The 13,892-nt window shown below is 37.9% G+C and overlaps 1 protein-coding gene across 1 annotated transcript in view; it reads right to left on the reverse strand.

Moving 5' to 3' along the window:
- Positions 1-13,798, reverse strand: part of LOC574601 (T-complex protein 1 subunit gamma) — a 21,681-nt gene extending 7,883 nt beyond the window's left edge. The window contains exons 1-10 of the mRNA XM_774920.5: positions 13,670-13,798; positions 13,516-13,577; positions 9,848-9,898; positions 9,171-9,233; positions 8,397-8,493; positions 6,357-6,477; positions 4,963-5,043; positions 3,944-4,049; positions 3,475-3,624; positions 1,029-1,161 (exon numbers count right to left, since the gene is read on the reverse strand). Coding sequence (XP_780013.3) covers positions 1,029-1,161; positions 3,475-3,624; positions 3,944-4,049; positions 4,963-5,043; positions 6,357-6,477; positions 8,397-8,493; positions 9,171-9,233; positions 9,848-9,898; positions 13,516-13,577; positions 13,670-13,706 — 901 coding nt within the window. The 5' untranslated portion in view covers positions 13,707-13,798. The remainder of the gene's footprint in view (positions 1-1,028; positions 1,162-3,474; positions 3,625-3,943; positions 4,050-4,962; positions 5,044-6,356; positions 6,478-8,396; positions 8,494-9,170; positions 9,234-9,847; positions 9,899-13,515; positions 13,578-13,669) is intronic.
- Between the last annotated feature and the right edge of the window lie 94 nt (positions 13,799-13,892).

The following is a 13,892-nucleotide window of genomic DNA, read 5'->3' on the forward strand; positions in this document are numbered from 1 at the left end:
TTAATTTTGGTTGACAAAGAAAATCTAATTCTCCTGATCCAAACTAGGATCATCAACCCCCTCCCCCAGCCCTCCCCTCCCCTTTTTTCCCCTGTGACCATGTTAGGATACCTCAGAATGGGGCCTATTGAAAATCAAACTATTCAAATGGATAAAAGAAGAAAATTTCATGTGGGCAGTAGCAAATATGACATAGAATAGTACATTTACGTGGGCGGTTACATTTACGTGGGCAGTAACAAATACTGTTGACCTAAAATAGTACACTCTACATCTATGGCTTCTTTTTCTTGTTTTCATTGTATTTTATTCAGACAAAAATAAAACATTACATGTGTAGAGCCCATACAAGTGTGCTTCCCACATGAGAAACCAGTCGCAACCTTAAAGGGAGACTTTACTACTTCAGCTAGAAGGGATCAGACCACACAGCGAGCCAGCGAGGTCACTGTGACAGGTGGCTATCTCATTAACTCAGCTCTCATTTAACATAAGAAAAAGAGGATCATGGGGGACCAACAGGCACCGATTGGGGAAGTTTTCTATATAGAGGGAGCAAGTAGCTACAAGTAGGACAGTGTGCCTTTAAAGGGATCCGGTAACTTTGTCTCAGATTCTGAAACAAAATCCTGGATTTAGCTCATGCTGCAATGATAATTATAAACCTTTAGGTCAGTCAGGAACCCGATGACTTTTACAAGCCGATCGCCTGTTGGATTATCACAATATTTATGATTGGAAATTGAAACCAAATTTTGCGTTTTCCTAATGGTCTATTGGGGGAAACGAGTATGGTAAAACCGGTCACTCAAAGATTTTTACTTTTTAAGACAATTCTTGATCATTTTGAAGCGCAATTTTTTTTTAGGGCTTCAATATTACACCATATCACAGATACTGATAACACGTAGGGCCGTACATCTCAGATCTAACATTGTTAAACGATCCCTTTAATCCTAAGCCTACACCCATGAGGATATCCATGTCAAATCAAAAACAAATCTCAGTTTATCCTCTGGATATCTTACCTGAAATGCCTTTCTCTGTGAAGATGAGATCAGGTTCGAGTGCGATGATCTCAGAACAGATACGTTGGATGTACTCCTCCTCTAGCTGTAGAATGCGGGTGAAGTCTGTGTCGCTTCCCATCTCGAGATTGGTCTACAATCAACAAATTTAAATAAACAAAACACAAGATGCATTTAAGACAGAAGTAAAAGATAAAAGATTGGACAAATGCCTTGTTCAGATATGGTGAATGAACCACCATTAAAAAAAAAAGGAAAAAAAGAAGAAAAAAGGGGGCTGCAATAAACTTACTATGGACCGGTAAGTGAAAGGTATAGTTTGCTACAACATTGCCTTTTTGTTTTATTTTTGTTTTGATATAATAGTTTTCTGATTTTGTTTTTGTGGTGTTTTCTTAATAGGCTGTTTACTGCATGATAAGTGACCGAACCTTCAAACAATTATACATCAAAGGATGGGCAGTGATGAATTAATGATAATTAATTTCATGCATGGCTTGTGTTCCACAAAAACTAAAAGAAGCTGTATAAACAAGCATCTTCGCATTGACCCAATTAAAATCTAATAAAAACTCATCTCGTCTTTGTTAGCGATGCTCCCTAATTAATATTATTGAGTGTCAGATATGTGGGTGTATCAAGGTTAAAAGATGCAAATATTTGTTACAATCAAAATATCAAGTCTATAAGTAGAAAAAATAAAATCAATTTTTTTGTAAGTGCTATATAAAGGCAAATCCTAATTAAAATATCCATGTGATTAACTTGGGAAATAATTTCCATCCTTCTGCCCCTGAAAAACTTAAAATGACAAATCATGGTCAATTTATTCTAGATTAATATCTTGCGATGTGGTGCTAGAGAAAGTGGGTTATACTTATTTCTTGAATTACATAAAATGGACAGTATGTAAGAAGTGCTTCTACAAAAGAAATATCAATAGATTCCATTTATCAATCAACAACATGAACAAAAAATACACATATTAAAAGAGGGGTGTCTTCTAGCTCATTAAAGGCATCGTTTAACAATGTTAAATCTGAGATACACGGCCCTACGTGTTATCAGTGTCTGTGATATGGTGTATTACTGAAGCCCTGAAAAATTGCGCTTCAAAATGATCAAGAAGTGCCTCAAAAAAGTAAAAAATCTTTGAGTGATCGGTTTTACCATACTTGTTTTCCCCAATTGACTGTAGTGTTATGAAAACCGTTTAGCAAACGGTTTTCAAAATTGGTAATTCAAATCATAAATATCTTGATAATCAGACAGGCGATCGGCTTGTAAAAGTCATGAGGTTCCTGACTGACCTAAAGGTTTGTAATTATCATTGCAGCATTAGCTAAATCTAGGAAAAAAAAAAAAAACGGACAAAACAAAATAATCATAATTTTCTCGAAAACACTATTTTTTTTTACAAACTGATACCAAATTCATCAATATTCTTATAATTTACCGGAAGTTAAGCTAAAAATGCGATCGCAGGCAGATTTGGTGTCCGATATACCCCTGCCACAATGAACGGTGTAATGCGAAATTGCATGAAATGGAAAAACAAAAAGGCGACTTCGGATGGATGCTTCGCGGCAGGTCCGTTAAACGGTCCCTTCCTTTACTTTTGCAATGCATTGGCACGAACTTAGATCAAGATATATCGGCAAATGTTGTTTTTAGGAAGTTTTTTTCGTCTTCATGTCAATATTGCAAGATAAAATTGTCGGTAAGATGTTTGAAAATGTCCTGTACCATAGTGGTATTGTTATTTTACCGTTTCTAGTCCCATACGTGCAAAATCGTGTTGGTTTTGACTTTCGTTTTTTTTTTTTTTTTTTACTCTTTCGTCGTAAAGGCCGCACCCCGACTTTTTATACTTTCTCTTCCAAAAATACTGCGGCCTTTACGTCGGCAAATACGGTATGCAATGCATGCTGCATTCTCTCTTAATTAGTGCCTATAGTTTGTGCCAATTACTTGGTACTAGCGGCATGCCAGTGGATTGACCCATCAGTATTCATGGCAAATAAAAGGTTAATGTAACTTTAAGAATCCCATTCACAAGCGCTGTTCCATTAAAGCCTGTCTGTACTAGTTTGGCCAGGAGGGATAGACCACCCAGCAAGGTCACTGACAGGTGACTATCTCATCAACTCAGCTCTCAATTAACATAAGTAAAAGAGGATCATGGGGGACCAACAGGGACCGCTTTAGCATTGTTTTCAATATAGAGGGAGCAAGTAGCTACAAGTAGTTACAGTGGGGCTTTAAACTTTTTCATCAATCCCTCCCTCTACACGACCCATAAGACGGTGCTTTTGATGAAAGAATAAATCAACAGCCTTTTCAGCACAGCTATCACATGGTGCTACTGAAAGCACTGTCCCAATGCTATCCTGAAGCTACCAGTATGGTCATGCTATTCAATTTGTGTTCCCCTCATTTGACGTACCTGACTTTCTCCCTTCTTGTACTCTAGATTGCAGTCCAAGAGGAGGATACGTGGGTTCTCAATGCGTCTCCTCATGCGTGGATGTGTCACATCTTTATTCAGCATCACACCTTTAAGTACTCGGGAGTCTTCAATAGTACCACCTGGAACCTGGTTCACATTCAAACAAAAACAAAAATCAATCAATCAATCAATTAACACTTCATCACAAGTATTGAAATTAAAAGAATGTAATTAACAACTTCTGCTGGGCTTCAGAAGTGGAGGTATGATTTTACATATATGTAAACAGTATATTTCTACATTTAATTCATCATGAAAGAATATTTGAACATGATAATCCAGGCATGAACATTGAGTTGTGAGTATGTGGAGTATGTGATTGATTGCAATATCCAAAAACAGGCATTATACAAACAAGACTGTCGATTCTAACTATTTCTGAACATTCCGAACCCCTTTAACTTACCTTCTCTACTTTGGCGTAGCGTTTGATGTCGATCTCTTTCCTGCCATTCTCCTCTAGAGATACGGTATTAACAGCATCATACGCAATCTGACAAGCCAGATCAGCCCTGTCAAAGATAGCCAAATATTACAAAATCAACTTTAACCCATTGAATCCTGATTTCCCACAGTCTCGCAGGCAGGGATAAAATTAATATTTATTTTTCGGGGGCTACTTTTCAAGCTTGCCTGCATAAAAATAACACTCTAAAATTTGTTTTGCATTGAACTCTATGCAAATTTACGGGGGCTCTTTTGGGCATTTCGGGGAGAAATTCGCCCTGAGGCCCCGTGTATTTTTTTCACTGCTCCCAGGCTTAAATTCAGAGGACATCAGGTTACCATGTGCGATGGGTTAGGTAACATGGTCAGGTGACCTGAATTAGTCTGATTATCACATCTCTCTTATTCTATGCAACACAATATGGATTTATAAAATGTTTTACTTAGTACAGAATACATACTACACATATTTGTCTATTTGAATAATTTCTGGGAGGCAGCCATCAAATTATACTGAATGTTATCACTGCTTTGTGACACACCTTAACAATTTTTACAAGGGAAGTTTTTGAGCAACTTTCACATGTATTAAAACACTGGTAAAAACTTTCAAAGTGGTACGATGTACAGCTGTAGGTCACCTGAATTTAACAGGCTCCACAGTATTCCAAAACTAAAGGTCTAGTGATATTGAAGTGTGAAATTAGTATGAGTGCTGTAAATGATAAGAATTCTATCCAAATACACAAAGTGATATCAAAACAACCAATCACAGTCCATGCTCATGTCATCTGACGGCATGTCCTATCAGTGAGATGACTTACCATTGGTTGATAAACTTTGTTCCTAGACAACTATTGATGATGTTCATAGAGAATTCTACTATTCAACACAAATACACAAAGTGAAATCAAAACAACCAATCACAGTCCATGCTCATGTCATCTGACGGCATATCCAGTCAGTGAGATGACTTACCATTGGTTGATAAACTTGGTTCCTAGACAGCTCTTGATGATGTTCATCATCTGACCTCTATCACTCACATCTACTTGTTTGCTGTATCAAAGAAAATCAAGAGTGTACAAAGGTTTACAAGCAATGGCCAGGAGAAAGTGAAAAAAAGGTTAATGGTGGCACAAACCTTTCATGACTGTGAACCACTTGTGAATGTCACACAAACAAAATTTCTGATACTGTACAGAACTACATATACTTTATTGTTTGAATAATCAAATAAAAACTAGATAGTTGTATTCCAAGTCTATTGTGCATATGGTTGGAGTGTTTTTAGTACATGTAGTTTTCAGCAAATGATCAGAAACTACATGGAATTCGACTGCGCGCAGTCGAAAATGATGCCTCCTTCATAGAGCAATTTTACAAACCGAAATGGAAGAAATTTTTCAAATTCAAGTTCAATTGTAATCTATTAACATGTTCTCAGAATATCGTGATTACAAGCAATTTCTCATATACATATATGACCCTTTGATCTTTGTCCTCATGACCCTAAAATCTACTCAGTTCATTGGCTCTGCAAGATGTCCTGAGTTAAATAGTAATCCATCTGTCAGTTCTAATGAGAATTCTTTCACAAGCTATTTTTGCATACACAATGAGCCAATGACCTTTGATTTTATGAACCAAGAATCTACTCAGTTCATTGGCTCTGCAAGATTCATAAATGATCTAAGTTTGGCAGGAATCCATCAATCTGTTCTAATGATAATACGATCACAAGCTATTTTTGCATATATAATGAGCCGCATGACCTTGACCTTTACCTCATGACCCCAAAATCTAATCAGTTCATCAGCTCTGCAAGTAGCATACATGACCTAAGTTTGGCAGGAATCCATTAATCGGTTCTTGAGATAACGCGATCACAAGCTGTTTTTGCATACATAATGAGCCCTGTGACCTTTGACCTTTGACCTCGTGACCCCAAAATCTAATCAGTTCATCGGCTCTGCAAGATACAGACATGACCAAAGTTTGGCAGGAATCCATTGATCGGTTTTTCAGATAACGCGATCACGAGAACGGGACGTACGTACGTACAGACGTACGGACGTACGGACAACCCGAAAACAATGCCTCCGGCTACTTCGTAACGGAGGCATAAAAATGCTGGTCGTTACCTCTCCCCAAAAACAACCAGAAATTCATGAAGATTCAATTAAAAAGTATCATCAGTGATTAAAAATCAACTTCATAATTTTTTGTGTGCAATAAATCACAATTTCAATGTTATGATTAAACTTCACCTACAAGACCAAGAATATGAAGTAGAAAGAATGCACTAATCAAAAGATATTCTCTATAATACAGATGGATGAGGGGAAAAAAATAATTGTTGTCTGTCTAACCTGCACTTGTCCTTCATAATCTGGAGCATATCTTCCATGGCTTCTTTGTAAGCATTGATGATGAGTGTGGGATGCATGCCCTGCTGTAGGAATGGCTCAGCTACAGACATCATCTCCCCAGCTAGGATAAAGGTTTAATAAAATCCAATATTCAATACAGTGGTGACATTTGAAGGTTAAGTTCTAGTCAAGGTGAAAAATAATTTGTCAAGTTTCTCTTTCTTTCTCCAAATTCCTATGTCAAAAAGTAACGCAGCAATATCACATGAAAATTATGTTGTATTTCAAATGCTCTTATATTCCTAACATATATTACAATGGTTTCAACTTAAAGGTACCATGTCCCATTTGCAGGCCAAAAAAATGAAAAAGTTAAATTCCAACTGCATTTGAAAGATAATACTAATTTAGAACTTCCCTAAAAAAGGTGGGGCTTGAAAATGTCTTCAAGTGGGAAAATAACGACTATTAGTTGTCAAATCGACTTTAGGGCTATAGAGCCCAAAAGTAATAGTCTTGATTTTCAGACAATTGTACCGAATGGTCATACGTTTTATGCTGCGCAAAGATTCAATCAGTTTAATCTTGGCCATCACAAGAAGTGGGTTATTGATGTAGACAAATGCTCATGTACCCTTTACAACTCTTTTCATGTATGTTATTACCAAAGAAGAAAAAAAAGCCAGTCAGTCACTCAATAGTGTCTGACAGTGAAGTCTAGCAAGTAAACAGGTTTCCTTGCATAATTTGAATATGAGGACACTGCTAAGGTTTAAATTTCAGATAGGACATACATGACATATTCATAATTCCTGCAAAGTTCTACAGCATTTGAGGTTGGCTGCAAAAGGGACATAGTACCTTTAAGACCAAATATTTATGCCAAGTGAACATGTAGTCCCATATACCTATATCCTTAGGTAGTGATTTAAATTTTAAGTGACTTTAAAGCTAAAGACCAGTTATGGTCATGCGATTGCATTGTGAAAGAAACATTGTGAAATCGATCAGAAAAGATTGATCATCTAGCATAGATGTACTGCAAGGTTCTGGAATCATCAAAATGATAAGAAATTTGGCCAAGTCTTCATAAAGTTAGAAGCACTGTACACAGAAAGATGTATATAGGACTACACACATGTGCGCGACACATGCATTTGTATCTCTCAACAGGCAACAGATACACTAATTTACCAAATATATCAATTAGTAGGCGGTTTCCCGTCAACATTTTTATCATCATGTATTATTCAAAACTTATTCTTTCACATGATTGGTAATAAGATAGGTAATATTTTTTTTAATTGGGGCGTTTCCAATACTGGTCTTTACCTTTAAGCTACACTTGGTTGATTCAAAATCATTTTTAGCAATTTCAAAAAAAAATTGAAATACAAGATCATTCTTGTGTTCTACATAATCAACCTTTCCCAATAACTTTTTTACATGAGTAGTACTCAATTTTATCTTTATGCCACCTCGTTCAATGGTGCTTTCACTCAGTCTGGATGACATCAATGAGTTAAGTTGATACAAGTATGTCTATACAATGTCTGGAAGATGTCTGATCAACATGTCAATGGAGAACAACAACATACCTGCCAACATTTGAAAAAAAGAATTAGGAATTTTTAGCACGGTATGCTTTCAAAAATAAGAAATCGCACTTGTAGCGGCAGTGTAACAGGCACTACGCAGTAAATCTGTATAAAAAAGTGAATACAAATTCGCTGCTCAATCATGTAGTCATTCAACGCATGCAATAAGTGAACTCTCAAATCGCGGCACATGATAAAACAAGCTTATTGGCTTTGGCACAAAAATATAAAAAATAAAAAATGAAGAAAAAAAAATGGAAAAAATCTAATTTTTTTGAAAAATCTGAATATTCTGAATTTTCAGGTCCTAAAAATCCAGAAAATCAGAATATTCTGGATTATTCAGAAGGGTTGGCAGGTATGCAACAATGGCACAAGAACAAAAAGGTCTGCTTGTTGGGATCTCATACTGCCCTCTTCTCTATTCTGTGTTTCTTCTTACCGAGGATGATAACTGATGTGGTTCCATCACCGACCTCCTCATCTTGTGTTCTACTGATCTCAATCATAGACTTGGCTGCTGGATGTTGTACCGTGATCTAAAACATGAAAGATTAGAGTCAAGACATTATTCATAGACCAACCTGCTAATGTTGTACCGCGATCTAAAACATGAAAGACTAGAGTCAAGACATTATTCATAGACCAACCTGCTAATGTTGTACCGTGATCTAAAACATGAAAGACTAGAGTCAAGACATTATTCATAGACCAACCTGCTAATGTTGTACCGTGATCTAAAACATGAAAGATTAGAGTCAAGACATTATTCATAGACTAACTTGCTAATGTTGTACTGTGATCTGAAAAAAGGGTTAAGTCAAGAAATTATCCATAGACCAACCTGCTAATGTTTTAAGGAGGCTGTTCACACCGACAGAGATAGCGCGCTAGACCGCGCTATCTCTGCGATGTGGAAGGTACAACGTCGTTTCGGTCCGCCCAACAGCGAGCCACGGCGAGCCAAAAGGGCGTGCCACTGGAGCACCTCTTGGGGGTGGTCCACGAGAGATAGCGCGGTCTAGCGCAGGCTAGAAAAAAGAGGGTGCTACGATAGACCGCGCTATCTCATTGCGGTGTGAACAGCCTCAAGGAGATCAGGTCAAGACTTGAATGGATTCTAGATCAAGACATGCATTAACAGTATTTTGAGTTCTCTACGAATCAACTGTCCAAGAGAGGACATGACTCTTTCAGCACATGAGAGATATCTTACCTCTCTGAGAATGCAGTTCCCATCGTTGGTCATCACAATGCCTCCCATAGGGTCCATCAACATCTGGTCAAATAGAGGAACATCAAAAGAATCATGTAATTCATTTTTTCTGTATAAATTCAGACATACTAATTTGCCATTAAATAATCTGGGACTAGGCAAAGGCTTAATGTGACTGTCACAACGCAAGCATATGATTGGTATTAAAATATTCAAAGAAGAAAAAGACAGTACATCTTTATTTATGCTTTTGATTAAAACTTTCTAAACATTAGTCTCTTACAACAAAATAAATACCAATGTATGAATCATGGACTCAAACCTATTGAACAGTCAGATGGGAGATTCATTGGCTAGTTGGTAGTACAAGATAGAAGTAATCAAGTTTGTATTATCCACTTCTAAATATATACAATACATGAACATGTCAACAAAACAACAAGCCCAGTATTGGCTTTCAAGGTTTCATACATTTTCAATTTTAGTTGCAGGTCAAGTAGTAGACTATATCTAATAGTCTCATCAAACAAAACTTTGAAATAATCTCAACTTATAATCTTTATAACATTATATTTTGATAAACTTGAATAAATGGTCTGCTTATTTCTACAGAAATAAAAGCCCTCTTTAAAAAGAAAGTTATATATAATTAGGAGACCATTACAGTCCAAATGTACCTTGAGCATTGAGCGTGGTCCTAGACATGTTCTGATGACATCTGCTATTGTCTGTCAATGAAAAAGAGAGCAAAGAATTTGTATTTACTGAAACTTTGGGTTTCAGGTGGGCTCGTTTCTGCATGATGCTAACGTGCCCGCCGAAAACCACTGTTGGTATGCACGTGTACTATGCAGCAGTTTGCTGTGAAAACAAAGTGAATACTAATATCTTTGTTTTTAGGAAACACAAAACAGGTAAGAAAGATGCATGTATACAAATAATACACAGCAAATTGTTTTAAAAGATTATATTTCATTTGTTTAAAAAAGTGATGTTTTATAACATGATTTTGATATTGACTGGTCACATTAGGCAAAATAAATGCCTTGTCACAAGTACGCTTTTAATCAATCATTCGATTAGGATCCACGTCATCATCTTATAACGACTTTTAATAAATCATGACCGTTATTTGGAGAATTGTGGAAGATTTATAAGATTTTTGGTGTGTGTGGTCCACACACGGAGTTACTAGCTGAATACAGGTCCAAACTCCAAAGTATGGTCACAGTTGTGAACAAGCGTGCCTAGTATAAGCATCAAAGACGTGCCTATAAGAGTCCCAGATACGAGCCGTCTCCTCATTCTGGACTTTGCTGAGCTGTTACACACACACATTCTCCAGAATCACCTAGCTTCCCGAATCATTAACTCTTGCTCCCGGTTCACCTCAAGTAGGCAAATTCATGCAAAAAAATATATTCAAAAAATTGACTTGAAAACACATCACACAATTAGTCTGAACCGAGTCAGGAGCAAATTTGAAGAAATTATATTTTTAAATGTTGTAAAACCAAAGAAATAAGAAGAAAACTGACCAAGTATCTGTACTAAAAATCGTACATGTAAAATTGGTCGTAGACATTCGACAGCTGAATATGACGCGCACGGTTGCATTACGTGCGTTCTCGAATCCAAAATCGTACCTCACACACACAATCTCGCCATACCGCGAATGGTCCGTCTTGGGGAGCTAGCCGGCTGAGAGTTTGCAGCGATACCAACGCAGCTTCGGAGCTCCGCAGCGCGCCATTTTAGCGGGACTCGGAAAGGTTTGCGATGGGAAGGCAGCGGCCTAGCTTTTTGCCCAAACAACGCTAGATCGGCTGCTGGCAAAATGAAAATAACTACGATCGAGAACATCGTCGGTTTCTTAACTTTTCAGTGAGATAATTCTGAATTCTAATTGAGACTATATAATAAATTAAATCGACAAAGAAACCTCGGTAGACCTCTTATAACTATACAAAAGCTTGTTTATTTCTTCATTTGACATTTTGTTTTCGACCATTTTTTCGTGCGCGAGTCAATGTAAACTATGCATTACCAAACTTTCAACACGCAAGGAACGGGGAACACTCGCGGACCTCGTAACAAATTCGTTGCAAAAAAAAATTTCAAGGGTGATTTTGAAGCAGTGAAGAACATTGGCGCTGCGATGCGCAGAAATATACTTGAAAGAAACTTAAAAAATAATACCTGAATTTTCAGAAAATCGTATTTGTATTAGTGTACCTAGATGTGACTTGTTTATAAATCAGATTTTATGAAGATTTGTCGGGGAAAAAATGTCAATTTTTTCCGTTTGGTGGTCATTTCTAGGCTAATATTTTAAAAGTTGCATCAGTAATGGGCCCGATGTTTCTCTTATCGTACTCGCATGTTATTTCTACATAGATTAAACATAGAGTCTAGGATGGTTAAGGCATAGACGTAATAGAATGGACTATCGACGAAGCAGTTTCTTTGATCCTATGAGTTCCACCGGCAAGGTTTAAATTTCGCGCCGATGCAAAAACCCAGTGGTGGTCCCACCGCAACCCGACAGCTGGATGCGATCACTTGCGCAATCTTTCATAATCGCAACAGCAAGCTCGCGATTTTGGTCCAAAATATAACTTGAAAAAAACATGCACCCGCCGATCTCTATCAATGGGACTACGTGTGCAATTTGGATTAGACAAAGGCACGGCAATTTAGTGGTCATGATGCGAAGAAGTCACGCATTACCACAGATTTTCTGAGCACTCACGAAAACAACCCCATTCTTCCAATGCCTATAAAAAAAACGCACGCAAACGCAACAAATAACGAATGATTGTATTCGACCAGCGAAGGATTTGTGATCACCACAACGTCGTTGGTTTCACAGAGAAATTAACGGAAACAGGAGAAAAAAACACTTTTTAAACTGTATTTTGTAAGCTCTTGTGGTGACTTTCCTTGCTTATATGATGAGTTTGCTACACACCAACACAAATTCGTAAAAAATCGAAGAAATCACCGATTTCAACAGCTTTTTTTACAGATTGGCGAGCATGAACAGGACGTAAACCTCATGTTTACATCCGGGGCATTATTGACGTAGTATTTAGCTGCGCATGGGTAGAAGGCTCTCCTGTCACGATTCATTCATGAAATGAGAAGCGCAAATCGTGGGAAGCATTGGTCAGTGCGAAGCGACTTGGCCGATAGAGGTCGGCAAAATCCCGGTGGATCTCATAGGACCAAAGGACCCTTATCGGAGCTTATCAAAACATGCCCGCAGCGTTGCGGTCAGACTTAAAACATAGAAGAAAGTAAGACATAAGAACAGGTGGTAGCTATCATTACTTTTACTACTCTTGCCGTCAAAAGTCCATTCGTATTACGTCTATGGTTAAGGGTAAGACCAGATAACATTATAAAAAAGATATATCCTTTCACCCTCCCATATCCAAGTTTTGGGCTGATTATTGCCGACCCACCGCAGCAAGGCCATTCAGATTTTTGTACGCGCGCAAAGCGCCCTCTAGTGCCCCATGCTTTACAAAGCCATCAACCACCTAGTCGCAGTACCAATTCCAGACTACATCCAACCAAGACTCCGTTCAACACGTCAGCAACACCGACACAGATTCATGAGACCCAGCTCCAACTCTGACAGCTACAGGCAAAGTTTCTTCCCAAGAACACTCCGGGACTGGGATGAGCTCCCTACCAACTTCATTGAACTGCCCTCTGTGGAGAAGTTCAAGGGAGCCATCAGCGCCTAAATCATAGGAGGATCTGTTTTTACTCGCACAACTTGTATATACGCACTATGCACTAATCAATCATGACCACTATGAGAGACACCACACCACAATATCCTCGTTTAGTTGCTGAAAAGGCTTTTGACGAGTACCAGCATAGACGTAGACGTAGACGTAGACGATGAATGTGCCTACCTCAAGACCCGAGAGTTCGACGAGTTAGCCGAGCATCTACAGGTACAGCTATGCTGAGCTTAGCTGAAGCACCCGTAGAGATAATATAAGGTTAGTTTATAAGGTTACTGTCTTGTGTTTCCTTTCTGTCATTCCATCTATTTCATCGTACCGTAAGTAAAACGGTGGTAACTCCGCCATCCTCATCATCAACTAGACTCTATTCTCTTCTACTCACCACCCAATTTTACTTCATTGCTTTGAAATTGAAAATCAGACTATCATGATCACGATGTATTATGTCTCGTTTACACAAATAAGTAAAGTACTTGTAAAAATAAATGAGATTGAAAATGATTTCAATGATTAAATTGGACAAATAAATGCCACCACCCTAAAATACACTTTTCATATTCAGTCAGTGTGTAATGACTCACCTTCGCAGCGGCTACATTTCCGATCTGAACCTTCTTTCCACTCTCTCGTTTCGTGTTTTGATCTGAAAATAAGAAAATGAGAACCGTGATAAATGGAATAAGGCATTAATTACTTAATCAATTTGTAACATTTTATCTTCAAATATCAACTTACTTAGAACCAACACGGGAGATCTGCCTGGCATCATCATCTTGACGGTTTTGAAGTGGAACAATCTCGAACAAAAATTAAACGATAGTGAACAGCCCGAACCCACGTGCAATACATGTACGAATAGTCCTTGGTTACTAGTGTGTTGGGGCGAATGCGAAGAGTGCTAGACAACTCGGCCTCGCTCATTTCATCAGGGTAAGGGAGAGGGTCGTTTGGGGGGGGG

This window comes from Strongylocentrotus purpuratus, unplaced genomic scaffold, assembly GCF_000002235.5.
Source record: "Strongylocentrotus purpuratus isolate Spur 01 unplaced genomic scaffold, Spur_5.0 spur5_scaffold_9, whole genome shotgun sequence".
NCBI classification, from domain to species: Eukaryota; Metazoa; Echinodermata; class Echinoidea; order Camarodonta; family Strongylocentrotidae; genus Strongylocentrotus; species Strongylocentrotus purpuratus.